Source organism: Hemitrygon akajei, chromosome 16, assembly GCF_048418815.1.
Source record: "Hemitrygon akajei chromosome 16, sHemAka1.3, whole genome shotgun sequence".
Taxonomy (NCBI): Eukaryota; Metazoa; Chordata; class Chondrichthyes; order Myliobatiformes; family Dasyatidae; genus Hemitrygon; species Hemitrygon akajei.
In genome coordinates, this window is record NC_133139.1 from 15204496 (window position 1) to 15222699 (window position 18204).

Genomic DNA, 18204 nt, shown 5'->3' on the forward strand with positions numbered 1-18204 from the left:
TACAGTTAGGAACGCATTACACACTAAAAAAAACACAGCCATCTCTGCAATTTAAAATTGTGCAATACACATAGCATCTGCAGGTCTTCTCTTGTTTAAAATTGTGCATCTTTTTCCCAGGGGTCCTCTCTCAACCTTTTTTATGCCATGGATCCCTGCCATTAACCACCAGATCTGTAGTTCCAAGGTTGGGAACCCCTGTGGTCTTTCCAAATCTGAAGAAGTGCCTCTAACCTGAAATGTTAACACATCTACGTAAGACCTGCTCTGATTTCTGATTCTTTTTCAGATTTTAGCACTCTTTTTCTTTTAGATTGCACAAAATAATCCCACACCTTTGTATTGAAATATATTTGACGTTTCAAAATCCGAAGTATTCTAGAGAGTACCGTAATAACGTAGGTTACATCTAGTGCTTGTGCGCGAAGTATTCTGAGACTTGTAGTTTTGACCGCTGCCTTCAATTCCCTTCATGCACTGCGAGCGCTTTCCGCATGCTCTGTGGCTGTGGCGGAAGATGTGCTCCTGACAACCAGCGGAGAGATGTCGGTGTTAAAGCTTTGCGCGTCCCGGAACGCTGGTGTTCTCCCTCTGAGGAAGTTGCTTCTTCTCTCCTCGGGCTGTCACCGGTGCCTGCAGCTAAGGAGCCGGCCCACCAGAAGCTCAGGTAAACTCGTGGTTCGCTACGGGCTGCAGTCGGAGCCTGTTCCGGAGGCCGGGCTCCCGCAGCCCTGGGACGGTGACCCTCCACCGCCGTTGTCCTCCCACCGATTCTGAGCATGCTGCCAACCCCGGCCCATCTGGTGTAACAATCGCTGCCCTTTTCCAGATTGCTTATGCACACACAAACCCATCTAAACCAATGACTTGTAGCACTGTCTCATTTTTATTGTCATACCCAGGATGAAAATCAGCTTTTTTGCACCAGCGGTGCCATACGTTACAAACACGAGGAACATAAATCGTATAACCTTTAAGTTACCGTAAATTCGGTATAGTTTATATGACACATTAAAAAATAAACATAATGGCATTAGTGCAAGTTCAGGGGAATATAGTCTTGAGTCCTGGGTCGCCTTCTCCTTCCCTTTCTCCTATGGTCTACTTTCCTCTCCTATTAGATTCCCCCTTCTCCAGCCCTTGACCTTTCCTATCACTTTCCAGCTAGCTTCCTTCCCATTCCACCCACTTTTTTTAAATTCTGGCATCTTCCCCCTTCTCAGTCCTGAAGAAGAACTATTTATTCATTTCCATCTGGTTGCTAAACTCCTCTCATTGCAATAAAAAAAACAGGAAACAGAATTAAAAGTCCTCTGCATGAATTTTAGTGGATAACTAGAATGTTGCCATTAGTTGTACAATTTATTTTATTTATGGGATATAGTCATTGCTTTTGCATTTATTGCTCATTTCAAGTTGCCCTAGAATCTAGGAGTCACCTGAGAGTTAATGTCATTGTTATAAATCTGAAGTCACAGTTTACTTACTACCCATTATGGAGGTGGCATTTAGGGCAGTAATGAAGGTCCTCCATTTCTGGAAGAGTTCAGGGCTTCCTTCATCGTGTCAGTAGCTTCCTCTCAGTTTTCACTACTGTCAGTCATGCAAGTTGCAGGTGGAGACTCAGGAATACCATTGCACTCAGATGTGAATAACTCAGAAGTTATTCTTCATTGCTGTTTCCCTAACAGTTTTGTTTTACCAGTCAGATTGTTAGCCCTAAACTGAATCCCCAAACCTCGAGGACTGATGGTCCACTCCTAGTTTGGCCTCTACTCTTTGACCTGTTTGGCATGGATGACCCTATCAAGAGCCAAAGCATAAAACCCTAATTCCAGCCAGCATAGCTCCCCAGGTCATTAAGGCATGCAAGCCTCCAAATCACGGCAATTATGAAAGGTTCAATGTGCAATTCTGCAGATGCTGGAAATCTTCAGCAACACGCACAGAATTTAATATGTTATTTATGTTGGTATATTTTGGTTGATAGTACAGACTTAACCACTGCTTTGTCCCACAGGACGACTATTATATGAATGAAATTGATATAGATTTCTTTATCTGTTAGTTGTCTTAATTTTATACATAAACACCTTTACAGTTTCTTTGCTGTAATATAGATATGGTCTGTATAATACTTTCTTTGTGACTGCTGCATTGGAATTGTTGGCAAAGTAGTATAATTGCTTTGGTCAAATGGAGCAGGGGTTCCCAATCTTTTTTTATGCATTAGACCGATACTATTAAGCAAGGGGTCCATGGACCCCAGGTTAGAAACCCAGGGTCTCATGTTATAGATCAACAGTTGTCACATGATGTTAAAGTGCTTTGTGCTCAACCCTAGTCTTCTGAAATGCCCAACCCGTCTCCTTTCGCAGCTGGGCTTGAGACTGTCCATGGCGGAGTTCTACCTTCTCTCTGGTAGTAATATTTATCAGACAAATAGTAACATTAATAGTGTAAATAACATTTGTTTACTAGTAAACTCACTGGTGAAATTGCAAATCCATTCCTTCATAATTTGATAATTCAAGTAACTTAATGGACAAAAACTGAATGACTATCAAAAAGTTAATACTCTGTTATTGTAGATGTTCTGTAATGTGTTGAATTTAACAAAATATGACAGCGTTATGATCAAACAAGTCATGTTTTTATGTTTGTTGTAACTGAATGTTTTCACTTGGACTTCCAGAGCATCCTTGGGAATTCTTCAGAAGAAATTACTCTTCTGTTATATTTAAGAAGGATGATGGAAAGACTCAAACTAGTGAGAAGGCTCATCTGTTAGAGGGTAAGATGATGGGAGAAAATTGAGGCAGGAATGTGCAGAAATTAAGCATGATTCAATAACATATTTTTAATTTATAGATTGCCAGGAGCAACTTTTTATGGTACTTCCTATATCGATACCAAACTATTAATTTTTGTCATTTGTTTTGTAAGTAAATTAGTTTAACATAAAGTTTAGATATACTTTGAAAATATTTGTGTATGCTACCAGTGATCTGAATAATATATATTGCTGTCACTTAACTTGCAACACTTTTTTGAAACTAAAGTTTATTTACTGTAAATTCAGAGTGTTTAAAAATGATCAGTTTTGTTGCACATCATTGTGCTGTGTTGATCTTTATCCCATTTCAAAAAAATATTCATCTCTTTGCCTAGTTTTGCTCACCCATCCTAATTTAAGTCTCCTTTTCATTTCATTCTTTCTGATGTTCATGGCCTCTTTTTCCTGCCCTCTTTCGAAGCTGATCTCTCATTCCTCTTCTCGAGACCAGGGGCTCCCAACTTGGGGTCCGTGGACCCCTTACTTACTGGTATTTGGCCATGGCATAAAAAAGGTTGGGAACCCCTGGTCTAGAGAAATTGGTGTTTAATTTTCTGGCACTGTAAATGATGGGGTGTTCAGTTTATGATATTGTTGGATTAGTAAGCCCAGGAATTGCGATATGAAGCTTTGTAACATTGCCATGAGTTGGTATCTCATATCAGTAGGAAGTCTTTTCAAATATGTCAACCATTGAATAATAATCCTGATGAGAGGTCTTAGCCCAAAATGTCATTTTATTTCTTTCCATAGATGCTGCCTGACTTGCTGAGTTCTTCCACCATTGTGTGTGTGTGTGTGTGTGTGTTACTAACCGTTGCAAAAACTTTTTTTTTCTTATGTGCAAATTTGAATTACTTGATGACAGTTTCTGATCACTTTTTAAATTTCCATATTTCTGCTCCAAATGCCAGTACTTGAAGCAAGAATACAACAACTTCAAGCAGATAATGTGACTGAAATGCAATGCACAGATGTACAATTTGTGAACAGAATAAATATAACTACTCAAGAAAATCACACTGGGTCAGCGAATCTCAGTTTTCTGCCGGCCAGAGAGTTTGACGGTTCTCTTAACTCAAATACAGCAGCACTCAGAGAGGAAAGAACAGTTGAAAACCAACTGGATAAAAAAAGCTGTGCAGAAACAGTACATCCCAAGTCTACATTTGCTCCCAAGAAGTGGATGGAAAAGTTAATTAAAGAAAAAAATAACAAAACCAAAAGGCAGCTCAGTGTTGTGAAAAAACCAAAAGAATGCAAGAATAAAAATGTATACAATGCTAAGAAAGTGGAACAAGGCAGAAAAAGTAGTTCAAAAGGCAATTCAAAACCACGAAAACCTAAATCTTCTGCATTGAGTACTTTACAAGCAGAATCTCAGTTCTCCCAGGATGCTGTTCTTGCTGAAGTGGAACATCTTGAAAAACAATTCAGTAACTGGGACCGAACAGCTAAGCTACTTGAAGATGATGAGGGAAATAAATATGGTGACACCCAGCGGCATTTATTATCTTACATTGAGGCCTGTGGGTTTAACAATGACTTGGACAGAGCTCATCAGTGTGTCATGTACAATCACCGCGTTCTTGTTCGCCGGAAACATTTGAATGTTAAGACTTACAGTACCTTAATGCACCTGTGGGCTAAAAAGGTTAGTAAATTTATAATTACTGTGTGCACAACACTGAGATACTGTTCTTGGGTTCCTTTATATCCTTATTTTTTAATTAACTTCAAAGTATTAACAGTGTCACATTAATTAGTTTCTCATGAAATTAGAATAATTTTATACGAATATGGCTGACCTCAGCAAAAAAGTTTAAGATTTTATATGTAAATTTAAACTTAGTAGCTACAACCCAAGTCTTAATGGTCACAGTGAAAGTGTCCTAAGATTGCTTTCATTTGTTTATTGGCCAGAGGCCACATAATGGCATTTTTCTCCACTTTCGTATTGATGGAAAGACCATAAGGCATAGGAGCTGAATTAGACTATTTGGCCCATCAAGTCTGTTCCACCATTCAATCATAACTGATATACTATCCCTTTCAATCCCATTCTCCTTCCTATGTGCTTAAATACAAAAAAAACCTTCTCCAACTTGTTATAATGCATTTGAATGGTCGGTCTCTCCCTCTTGCTTGATGCTGCCAGAGTCCTGATTCCTGAGCAAGGTGTAATTGAAGCAGTTTGTAGATTGGACTCTGTAGTTCATATTATGATATGGTTCTGGTTGCTTTTTTTTGTTGCTATTTTGTGTGTTTTTGATAGGGGCAGACTAACTCTGCCGCCTGCAGTCAACGAGCGATTCAGCTAGATTGAACTGAGTTAAACTGGATATGCCTGGACTAGTTGGATGATTTAGTTTTTTATATTTTTGTGTTTTTTGCTCTTTTTTTTCTTTTGCTGTTTGCGTGTTGTTCTTTTTTTATGCATTGGGCATTTTGAGCATGTGTTTCTTTGAACGGGTTCCATGGTTTTCCTTCTTTGTTTTGTGGCTGTCTGTGGGAAGACTGCTCTCAGGGCTGTATACTGCATACATACTTTGATAATTAATGTACTTTGTAACTTTGGCTTGTTATTCTTAACTGTTTCCTTTGAAGAACTCTTTTCTGAAACAGTTTGTCTGAGGAAACAGTTAAGAATAATGAGTTGAGAAGGTTCTTTTGTATATAAGCACATAGAAAGAGGAGTATTCCGTGGCTTGAACCTGTTCTCCTTTTCAACAAGTTTGTGCCTTAAACTTCCTTACATGCTGCATCATCAGCTTTAGAATAAAAGTAATATTGTTATGCTAACTTTGTGAATTCTGCACAGGATAGCCATATCAAATTGACTTTATTTCTTACATCCTTCACATACGTGAGGAGTAAAAATCTTTACATTACATCTCCGCCTGAATGTGCATTGTGCAAATTATAGTAATTTGTAATAAATAGTAAGATATACAACAGAACAATCAATATAGCTTAGAAGTACAATTGTGTCTGTGTGAGTTAATCAGTCTGATGGTCTGGTGGAAGAAGCTGTCCCGGAGCCTGTTGGTCCTGGCTTTAATGCTGCAGTACTGTTTCCTGGTTGGTAGCAACTAGAACAGTTTGTGGTTGGGGTGACTAGGGTCCCCAATGATCTTTCGGACCCTTTTTATGCACCAGTCGCTGTAATTGTCCTGAATAGTGGGTAAGTTCACGTCCACAGATACGCAGAGCTGTCCACCACTCTGTGCAGAGTCCTGTGAGTTCGGGAAATATAGTTTCCATACCAGGCAGCGATACAGCCAGTCTGTATGCTCTCAGTTGTGCCCCTGTAGAAAGTCCTTAGGATGTAGGGACCCATGCCGAGGTACTTCAACCATCTGCTCAGTACCATTCTTTCCATTTAATGTGTTTTGTTTTTCATTTTTTCATACCAATTGCATATTCTCCCAGTTCTATGCATTGTAAAAATATAAGGAGCAAACGTCAGATGTGGTTAACTTGCAGGTTGAGCTAGTGGTGGGAAAGGCAAATGTGATGTTAGCATTCATTTCAAGAATGCCAGAATTTAAAAGCAAGGATGTAATGTTAAGGCTTTGTAAAGCACTGGTGAGGATGCACTTTGAGTATTGTGAGCAGTTTTGGGCCCCTTATCTAAGAAAGGATGTGCTGACATTGGAGAGGGTTCAAGGGAGGTTCACAAAATGATTCCAGGATTGAAAGGCTTGTCATATGAAGAGCGTTTGATGGCTCTGGGCCTGTATTCACCGGAATTCAGAAGAATGAGGGGTGACCTCATTTAAACCTATCAAATGTTGAAAAGCCTCAGTAGAGTGGATGTGGAGAGAATATTTCCTATGGTGGGAGAGTCTAAGACCAGAGGATGCAGCCTCAGAATAGAGAGGCATCCTTTTAGGATGGAGATGAGAAAGAATTTCTTTAGCCGGAGAGTGGTGAATTCACTAACTCCAGTGAATCTTTCTCTGTGTTCTCTCAGTGGCAGGTGTATCCCTTTTTTCCAGCAAGGAGACCTAACACTATAATTCCATAACTGTTCCTACTATTGACATTCATTATTTTTAAAATTCAAACCATTGCTTATCCGTCTTTATTCTTGTATGTTCACTTAACCTATTTACAGTGCCTTGTAAAAGTATTCTGTCCCCAACCCTTTGTTCACATAAATGAATATTAAACCAGGGATTTTGATTTATTTAACAGAATTTTTATTTGTGAATCATATGCTCCTTTTTTCACTAGAGTCCAAAAATCAGTGAAAATTGTAAAGCAAGAAAAATTAAAAAGTCAAAAATAAATTGTCCACAATTCAAAAGTATTCACCTCCCCCCCCCCCCCCCCCTTTGCTCAGTAATTTATTGAGCCATCCCTCACAACGATTGCAATTAGCGGTCTTTGGATGAGTCTCTATTAGCTTTGCACAACATGATGGAACAAGATTTACCCATTCATCCTTGCAAAATTGCTCAAGCTGTGCCTGTTATTTGGGGAGTGGTGGTAGACAGCAATCTTGAGGTCTTGCCAGAGATGTTCAATTAGATTGAGGTCAGAACACTGACTGGGCCACTCAGGGACATTTTCTTCATTTGAAGCCTTGAAGCCACTCCATGGTTCCTCAGACAACGTGCTTTGGGTCATTGTCCTGCTGAAAGAAGTTGTTCCTCCCCAGTTTAAACTTTTTGGCAGAGGCTGTATTTCACAGCATTCACCTTCCCATCAACCCTGACCAGATTTCCAGTTCCTGCTAATGAAGAGCATCTCCATAGAATGATGCTACATCCACATGCACAATACTTTACAGAAGGAATGGTGTTACTTGGCTGATGTGTGGAATTAGATTTATGCCACACATGCCATTTAGTGTTGTGGTCAAGAAGTTCCACTTTAGTCTCATCTGGCCACTAGACCTCCATCCACATCTTTATGGTATCTTCTCAGTGACACTTTGCAAAGTCTTTACAAGGATATGCTATTTTTTAAAGCCAGGTTTTCTTCCTTGCTATTCTTCTATAAATGTCCTTTTTGTGTAAGGCCGTAGAGATTGTGGAGCCATGAACTTCGTCTCCAGTTACAGCCACCGACTTCTGCAGCTCACTCTGAGTGACTGTGTCGCAGTAGCATCTCTTACAAGTGTCATTCTTCTCTGACAACTGAGTTTAGAGGGGTGACCTGACTTAGGCAGGTTGCTATGGTTTCAATTTTTTCCACTTTTTGACGATGGACTGCACTGAGCTCTGAGGTATGATTGGTACCTTTATGATGGTCTTGTACCCTTCCCAGATTTGTGCTTCTCTATCATCATTTCCCTGACTTGTTGTGATTACTCTTTTGTATTAATTTTGGTTTGGTCTATTGAAAATCTACCATGCTGTTGGATCTTACAGAGAGAGGGGCTATTTATTCAAGTGATCCAACAATTTTCTATACCAACAAATTGGTAATATATAGTATTGCACCTGAGGAAAGTTAATGCAATAATTGCAAAGGGAATGAATACATTTTTAGTCTTACAATTTAGGTTTTTAATTATTAGTAAATTCTTGACAGGTTTTGGAATTTTTCTTTTGATTTGACATGATTCACAATCTTTTGTAGATTAGCCCAAAATAATCCAACTTCAATATATTTTAAATTTAGAAAAAGAGACGGTAAAATGTGAAAATAGTTCTGGGAGCTGAATACTTTTTCAGCACTGGGGGAACAGTACAACTTTTTGTATACTCTCTGCCCCTCTTCCTAACTTTAAACCTGTCTCATGGTCAGTATGCAGACTGTGGAAATAACTTATAAGTGTCTAACCTGTCACCTCCATGTATTACCTTAAAAACTTTAAATAAATTGCTCTTACCCTTCTAGTTTAAGAGGAAATCTTCTGTTTTGTTTTTATTTAGCTCCCTTGACTGGAACACATTTCAGAAAATTGTAAGGGGAATTATAGCTATAACATGTTTATTGGGCTGATTTAATTATTACTTGTTTCTAGCATTTAGTAAGAATGGTTTGATACTGTTGTCCCAATGCCAGTTTGGCAGCTCGCTTCCCAAAGCATCTTTCAGCATCTGGTAAATCCTTAGTAGTGCTTGTTAAATTTATTGCTTTCAGTTTTTTAGAACAAATATATCTGCACTTCTTTCCCAATTTTCACTGTTATTCATTTAGTATTTTGTAATAGAGCTGGGTAGTTAGATAAGATTAATACTGGGGCATAACCTTGTGTGATATCTTTGTAGGGTTCATTAGAACAGATTGGCCATCTTTTCAGCCTGGTGGAGGAAGCAGAACTGAAGCCCAATTTAGACTGTTACGTGGCAGCACTGGAGTGTATGGGGCGCATGGAAAATTGCGCACCCCATGTGATTAAAAGGTAAGCATCGTCTGGATCTTATTTTTGCAGTCTTTTTCCTACCTCCCTCACCTCACTGTTATATTTTGTCGGAGTGCGCCAGTCAGATCAATAAAACCACCAGTATTGCAATTGAAATATAGCTGGGGATAAGTATCAACATGGCAGTAATTACCTGTGTTATCCAGTAGATGGCTCTGTTGACCGTTTGCAGTATCTAGTTTAGCATTCGTAGAGTACATCAGTATGTATGGCAGTCAAGGTTCTATTTTAGCAGATATCTCAAAGAATACTTTTGACTTTTAAATTTAAGCTGTGTTTTGGGTGTTCTCCCAACATACTGTCCTGTAATTTCAAGTAGTTGGACTTGTAATGAAGGAGTACAAAAAATGGTAGTAAGATACAGTAAATAACAGTACTGGTCTTAGAGAAAAAGTTGCTTTGTAATTATAAATTCCATTGATGTAAAACACAAGATGTGTTCATAACAACCATTTTAATGTCAGATGTAAACCACTTTGTTATTCAGCTAAGCACAAATGATTTTAGTTGATACATTTGCAGATGTACAAAATGATTGGCCAAGCACTAAGAGCAGACCATGATACCTTGTGTTGATGTTATCATTCTGAAAAGTGTTGCAATAAACAATGGTGCACCACATATAGTGGGTTTAAATTGAGAACCCAGCACAAAACTCATTATCAAAGGATTGAAGTCTGTTCAACTGTAACTCAATATAGTATATTTCCAAATCATTAAGACATTAAAGGCACCTGGACAACTTCTTCCACCAGGCCATCAGACTGATTAATTCACACAGATACAATGTATTTCTATGCTATATTGACTCTCTGTTGTACATACTATTTATTACAAATTACTATAATTTGCACATTGCACATTCAGACGGAGATGTAACGTAAAGATTTTTACTCATATCTGTGAAGGATGTAAGAAATAAAGTCAATAGAATTGAGTTTGGTAAAGCATTTTGAACACATACTCTGCATGGTTTGTAGTTCTCGTGGGAGTAATTGATTAATGAAATATTTTTCCCTCATACTTTGAATTTTAAGCTTATTCTTAAAAATTAAGTTGGCAATAACTTAAGTCTGTAGAACTATTTAAGAAGTGACGGTGACGAAATGTGTGTAAGGTATAGACACAAAATGCTGGAGGAACTCAGTAGGCCAGGCAGCATCTATGGAAAAAAGAAACATCGACTGTACTTTTTTCCATAGATGCTGCCTGGCCCGCTGAGTTCCTCCAGCATTTTGTATTTGTTGCTTGAATTTCCAGCATCTGCAGATATTCTCTTGTTAAATGTAAGGTACGTTTGGTAGTTTTCTTATCTTAAATGAGTTTGTGTATTGACAGAATACCCAGGTCTTAGTGAACAAAATAATACAGTATTGCTGGAGAATGGTAAATGTCTTAATTGTACTTCAGAAATTGTAACCTTTCTAGATAATATCTGATTTTTTAAAAAATGTTTATCATTTTAAAGAACATAGATGGTTCATCACTAGTTTCCTTTGCAAAGATGATATTTGAATTGTCGTCGTCCTTCTAGTAAGGCATCTTGTTGTTGGAAAGAATGTTTAGATCCAGTGATGATAAAGGAAATGATATGGGACATGTCAGGATGGTGTATAAATAGATAGGAGATGGGAGGCCATTATGTTCTGTGTATCAAAAGTGTATCATTGACTGTTGAAAAATACTCCTTTATGAGGAGAATTTCAAGAAATTATTTTCAAAAATAAAAATCAAATATATGAATCATAGAAATATTTGGTATGGAAGGAGCCAATTCAGCTCATTCTATCAAAGATGGCTTTTGAATAATCACATTTCTCTGTTTCTGATCAATTGTTGCTAGATTGTGGGGCTTCAAGTGCTGAAGTACTTTTTAAATGGTTGTTTCCTCCGCCATCCTTTCAGCCATTGAGTTCCAGATCTTCTCCATTCATCAGGAAGTATTTTTAACAACTTTCTTTTAATCCGTCCACCAATTAAGTTAAATCTGTGCTACTTGGATATTAACCTCTCTGCTTCTCATAATGAATGAAATCTGTCAGTTTTCCCCTCTAAAGTAAACACTCTATTCTGATTATTATAATTCCCCATTGCAGCATCCTTCCTTTATAATCATCATTCGTGTTATCTTTATGCTGTGATCTGAACTTTAAACAGGACTGTTTAAAGGTAGCCTAACTAATATTTTATTCAGATCAAAACGTTATTCCATGCTTTGTCCAATAAAGTCAGGAATGATGCATGCCTACTTAACCCATCCAGCAAACTGCAGTGATATGTAGCCACCATCACACCAATTCCTCTGTACTTCAATAAATCATACAGTTTTTATGTATACCCTAGTTTTCTTCACCCTTCCCAGATGCAGAAATCGTGTCTCCCAATGGAGGACCACCATTCATCTGTATTTTAATGCAAGAGGGTTGATTGGGGGGAAAAGAAGTACTACCATAATATGATTAGAAATGTAAATGAAGTTAATATATAACATTTCAATAAATTTAGATAAAGCTGAAAATGCTTAGCAAATTAATAATTTCATACAACTTCACATATTGACTAAAAATTCCTCTTCACCTCATATTTAAGTTGGCTGCCCCTCATTGAAGTTCTTCAGAATTTAATGGCCACTGTTTCTATCAGTTATTCTGTTTATCCACATGTCGGGTTATATTGTTTAACTTGCTTGTTTTCCATTTTCAAAGCAACCAGAGGCTGTTCTTTGGAGAAGCAGAAAGTGGAAGGTTGAACACAGTTTGATAATTTTACATAAAATTCAATCCCAGACATCTGAATGTAGTTTCTAGACTGAGCTTTGAATTAGTCCATAAGACCAAAAGATATAGGAACAGAATTAGGCCATTTGACCCATTGTGTTTGTGCTGTCATTTTATCATGGCTGATTATTTTCCCTCTCAAACCGCCATTTTCCTGCCTTCTCCCCATAACCTTTGATGTTCTTGCTAATCAAGAATTTATCAATCTCCGCTTTAAATATATTCAGTATCAGGCTGCTGTCTTTGCGGCAGTAGTACAATGCAATATATTATAATCGAAAAAAACTGTGTACTGTGAACAGTAAATGTATATTAAACAAGTAGTGCAAAAATAGAAATAAAAAAAGTAGTGAGGGGTTTGAGGAGTTCAATGCCCATTTAGAAATCAGATAGCAGAAGGGAAGAAGCTGTTCCTGAATCGTTGAGTGTTTGCCTTCAGGCTTCTGCACCTCCTTCCTGATGGTAGCAATGGGAATAATGCATGACCTTGTTTACTTGGCCTCCACTGCTGTCTGTGGCTATTAATTATACAGATTCTCCACTCTCTTTCTAAAGAAACTCCTTCTCATCTCTGTTATAAGGAGATATCATTCTATTCTGAGGCTGTGCCCTCTGGTCCTAGATTTTAATACTATTTGAAATATCCTCTTCATGCCCACAATGAGTTCAGTGAGTATGCACAGCTAACTCCCCGTCTGAATTGGATTATGTTGTGGGACTTTACTATGAATTGACAAATTGCTTCACAATGTTTGTAGGAAGTCATATCAAGGACCACAGTCTAGGGTCCTTCTGCCGTGGGGGGTGGGGGGTTGGAGGTATACCCCCTGAATGTAAATATGAAAGAACAAAGTGCCATGTGGGTGGCAAAGCATTAGAACTTTGAAAATGTAAAGACAGTAATGGTACCAACTAAAGAATTGAAAGTCTTTGAATGGTTATTGTATATAATTTTATTTTGGAATAAAGTATATTTTGTTTTAAAAAATTATCTTAAACCCAGAGTACTATGTATCAGAAAGAGGGATAACCTGCTTAGTGCTGAAGGGAATCTTCTTACTCCGAGAGCTAGGTATTATTTAGAAGGAGCACACGATTAGATTTTAGTGCACTTAAAATTTACAATAGCAGCAGCAGGGGGCAGTTGACCTGGAAAGCATTAGCTGTGTCACTGTGCATTTTTTGTGGTATTTAATTTAATAATTTCTATGTGATGGTAAACAGAGGAGTAATGTTAAATATAATAGCAAATATGTTCGTCGGCATTCATAGTAGTTGAGCTATTGAATACTAGTGGTTTATTTTACTATGTCATCCATAATTAATCTGCTAAAGCATCTTACACAGTTAAATTTACGAGCTTTTCACAGGAATATTATCATACAAAATTTAGAATAGAAGAGGACAGTTGGCCACAAACCAGATCAAAGCAGTAGGTTTTCAGAAGCTGGCTAAAGGACAAGAAAAAAAATGAAGTTGGAAAGATTTGAGGATGCACCTTTAAGAGCTGAGAACTTAGCTGAATGCATGGCTGTTATTTAAGGAATGATAAAAATCATTAAAATGTTCAAGAGATTAGAATTGGAGGGGCACAGTGATTACAGGGCATGGTGACTGGTGAGGTTAGGTGCAGAGCTGGTAGTATTTGGAGTATTAGAGGTAGTGTTTTTTTTTTAAAAAAAAGGTGATCTGGGCTTATTATTTGTTAGGATACATTCAGTTGTCTTTAATCTGATGTTATTGTATTAACTAGATATGATATTTATGCAGAGGGCTCAATAATGAGAACCTACTGTTTTACTTGATGTTTTAATGTCCTCACACGTAGGTTTCCTAGTACTAATTTTGTAGTTGTATCTCTTGGGCTGGTCAACTTATCCAGCATGTAGCAAACTAAGGTTATGAAGCATGCACTGATCTAAAATACTACTAAAAGTTGTGTATGTTATTGAGTGCCCCTGCCTAATTGTTTCTATAGATAGTCTAATGGGTTGTAAGTAGAGGTTGAAAGGTTTATTTTTAATATGATGCTTGCCTTCCTCGGGCAGTTTTAGTTTAAAATTGTTAATTATATAATAAACCTGCAATGTCTGTTCACTTGGGAATTAGATATATTCCTGACCATTTTATCTTCTGAACTTTAATGAAGTAAAAAGTATTCTGTATTCCTGAAATTTATGAAATTACAGTATCATACTGTAATAAACTAGATGGGCTGAAGAGCCTGTTTCTATGCTATTGTACTCTGTCTATAATGTCATATGGTTGTAACCCATAATTGACGTTGATAAAGCTCTTTGGGATTCTCCTGCTACATTTTATTCCTTTTGTAAATAACAAATATACCTATCAAAATTGTGTACCCAGAATTTTAAATGCAGCAATGAAGCAACTGCCATCAATAATGTCAAAGAATTGAGCTGTTGAATCTGAAAGCACAGTAGCAGACCCTTAACCTAGCTCAACCATGCCTACGGTACCTAGATACCTCTCTGTGCTATTCCCATTTGCCTGCATTTGGCACATTTCTATCCATGTATCAGCCTAAAAGTCTCTTAATGCTCAAATGTGTTGCAATAAATTCTAAAATAAAAGAAAAGGTTGTCAAATTCAGCTCTCTCAAAAATCAATTCCAATTTTATGTGGAATAAAATCATAAAGTAGAGGAAACATTTAGTAGGTCTGGCAGCATTTGTAAAAAGAAACTGATTTAGTGTCACAGATCATCAGAAGAACATTAAAGCCATTCATGTTGGCTCTGTTTCCCTTGCCGAGCAAAATGAATCTGTCTAAGATTTCAAACCTTTATAAGAGTTTGTATCTGCTTCTTGTGGTAGAATGTTCCACACTCCTGACACCCCTTTTACGCAAAGAAAGGTTTTATTAATTTTTGTTTCTTTTTAGAAATAGGGCACAGCAACAGGCCTTTCGGTCCAAAGAGCCCACACTACCAAATTACACCCATGTGAACAATTAACCAACTATCCCACACGTCTTTACAATGTGGGAGGAAACCGGAGCATCCTGAGGAAACCCATGGGGAGAATATACAAACTCTTTGCAGACAGTGGCGGAATTGAACCCGTGTCACAGTAGGTGCCGTGGCAGTGTAGTGGTTAGTGCAACGCTGTTGGAGCTTGGGGCATCAGAGTTTGCAGGTCAGTCCTGGTGCCCTCTGTAAGAAGTTTGCATGTCCTCCCTCTACTTTATGATTTTATTCCACATAAAATTGGAATTGATTTTTGAGAGAGCTGAATTTGACAACCTTTTATTTTAGAATTTATTGCAACACATCCGGCTGCTCCGATTTCTTCCCACAGTCCAAAGATGTACCGTTTAGCAAGTTAATTGATCATTGTAAATGCTCCTGTGAACAGGCTAGGTTTAAATCGGGGACTGCTGGGTGGTGCAGCTTGAAGGGTTGGTACTGTGTTGTATCTCCAAGTAAATGTCGCTGACACTTTAGTGGCGTTACACTAGCCACTATGCTATGTGTCACCCCAAAGATTCTGAATTTAAGGTCATTACGTACTCTTACCTGAGACTCTCTCCTGTTCTGTTTATGTACTCATGTCTTTGCTTTTCAGTGTTGAAGGGGTTGACGCATGCAGTATTTAACCCTGCTTCACGAGTGATCTCGTGCATATTAATTTAAGCCCAGACATCGGGAGAGAAGCATCAGTGCAAATGCCAATGATTGCAGAATTCTCAGTTTTATTGCAATCAGTATGGCATTCTGGATGAAAATTAATTTCTGAGCTGTTTGAATAGTAAATAATTCTATATTGATCTAAATTACTCTTACTGGTGAATACATCAGACTTTTTTAACTTGTTGTGCAAGGTCATAAAGCATATAGTGTGCTTTATTGATCATAAAACATTGGAGAGCAGCCACCTCATTAAGCATTTACAGTTCTAATTTAAGGTTTACTTCAGGCCTAAACAGACACCTAAAGATCACTGAATAGCCAGTTTTCCACATTAAATAAAAAGTGACTACTTGTAGGAATGCTCATGCTTAAAACAAGGGAATTATTTTAATCATTGAAGGTATTTAAAATGACTTGGATCTGCATGATATATATTTCTTTATGCACTAATTATTGATTTGTTCTTCCAGGATGTTTCAGTGACATTAATTTTATGCTTTTAATGTACAAGTTGGGGTCCTGTGTGTTTGCACACTGCCAGTATTAAGAGCGAGCAGGGGAAAATGGCAGGTAATAATTGAAGAAGGACTGAAAGGTGTCTCCGAGGTGGCTGAAGAAAAACAGTAGGGGGTGGGACCAGGATGTGGAAGTCACTAAAGTAGGGTTAAAAGCTTTTGGAGGAAAATGAGGCTGGCAAAAATGGATGGAATGTAATAAAATTGCAAGATTGAAGAGAGAAGCTGATGATCAACAGGTAGTTGGGAGCATAATATTTCATTGATGAGGTGACTGAACATATTTTTGCATATACCATGGAGTGATGACCAAACGAAAACCACCTAAATGAGTTGCACATGCTCGTGATGTGGCTTTAATCCTGCTGCAAGGCTGATCTGTGGCAATAGAATCGGTGGTGCATGAGGACAGAAAATACTGAGGTAGTGTGCGTGAGTTCATTGTCCATTCAGAAATCTAAAGGCGGAGAGGAAGAAGCTATTCCTAAAGTGTTGAGTGTGTGTCTTCAGGCTCCTGTACCACCACCTTCAGGGTAGCAATGAGAAGAAGGCATGTCCTAGGTGATGGGGGCCCTTAACTCTTAATGGGGCTAAGAATCACTGAACAGCTGCTGATTCTTTGGTGCACAGTACCAATTTCTTTGTCTCCTCAAGGGTTTTTTTTTGGTTTCCGTTATTAGCCTTATAGAATTCATTTACTGAATGAATTGCAGAGAATTTGAAGGAGTTAATGAAATATTTTACTACAATGTAATTTTCTTCCCCTTGCTGATTTGATTAGGCACAAATGATACATTTCACTATATTTTGATGTGCATGTAACAAATAAAGCTAATCTTTAGAAACCGAAAGAACCCACAATCCATTTTCAGCATGTTATAATCAAAATATTTGGAGTGGATTTAGGATGGACACGAGGAGACACTGCTTTTCCCGGAGGGTGTTGAATCTGTGCAATTCTGTGCCCAATGAAGCAGTGGAGGCTACCTCAGTAAATATATTTAAGACAAGGTTGGATAGATCATTGCATAGTAGGCTTGTGGGGAAAAGGCAGCTAGGTGGAGATGAGTCCATGGCCAGATCAGCCATGATGTTATTGAATGGCAGAGCAGGCTCGATGGGCCAGATGGCCAATTCCTGCTCCTATTTCTTATGTAAAATCAAAAACTCAACTGAAGAAGCCAGAAATTGGAAATTAGCAGGTTAGGTAGCATCTGGGGAGAAAGAGTTACTGATTCAGGTTAAGGATTTTTCATTAAAGTACCATCCAGATATCTGGCCTCCTTGGTTACTCCGGAGCTTGAAGTCTGTTCACCCAATCACTATCAATGTGAAACATCACCTCTGTTCCTTTTTCCCACAAGTACTGAGTATCTCTAGCATTTTCTAGCTTTGAAGCTAAAATGATCTCTATCTATTGATCTAAAACAAAAACTTCCCTCAGATGATTCTTGAAATTGTAGGTTCCAGAATCTGTTCAACCTCATTTTAAGTAGAACACTACTTAAGTAATAATCTGTGCTAATGTTAGAAGAATCCATCTCCTACAATATCCAATCTGTATCTGTGAAATGTTGTGCCAAATTATAGATTTGCATTGCACAGGAAACAGTGTTCCGACTTAGCAGCAGTTCGATGTTTGTAATTTGAATGCTGAGCAGTGACTCAGCAAATTAAATCTGATAGTCTACATTTCCTTGCCATTTTTATGAATTTTTAAAGAGTGAAACAGTTCTCTAATAATGTTCATGAATGCAAAATTTATTTCATTGCACATCCAGCTAAAAGGTTCTAGATTTTTCTGAAAAGTACCAGCCATAACCTAAATCATAATTATCAACTCCTCTCGCAGTATGTAATTACACAAAGCTTCCTAATGGTGTTTGTTGAAACTCAGCTTAGAAAAGCAGAACATGCATCCAGAGTTGGCTGATACCTGCCAGGTGAGTTTTGATTAAGTCAAGGTAAACCTACTGTTAGTTACCCTCTATACCCTTCAGATCTATCCTGGACCTGTCACGGTGAAGGTGTACTAGCAGCTA

At 37.9% G+C, this 18204-nt stretch overlaps 1 protein-coding gene across 1 annotated transcript in view; it reads left to right on the forward strand.

Annotated features, from left to right (window-relative positions):
- Positions 1-492: 492 nt before the first annotated feature.
- The window catches only part of polrmt (polymerase (RNA) mitochondrial (DNA directed)), a 78326-nt gene continuing 60614 nt past the window's right edge, over positions 493-18204 (forward strand). Inside the window, exons 1-4 of the mRNA XM_073068284.1 lie at positions 493-667; positions 2696-2794; positions 3751-4490; positions 9064-9197. Coding sequence (XP_072924385.1) covers positions 544-667; positions 2696-2794; positions 3751-4490; positions 9064-9197 — 1097 coding nt within the window. The 5' untranslated portion in view covers positions 493-543. The remainder of the gene's footprint in view (positions 668-2695; positions 2795-3750; positions 4491-9063; positions 9198-18204) is intronic.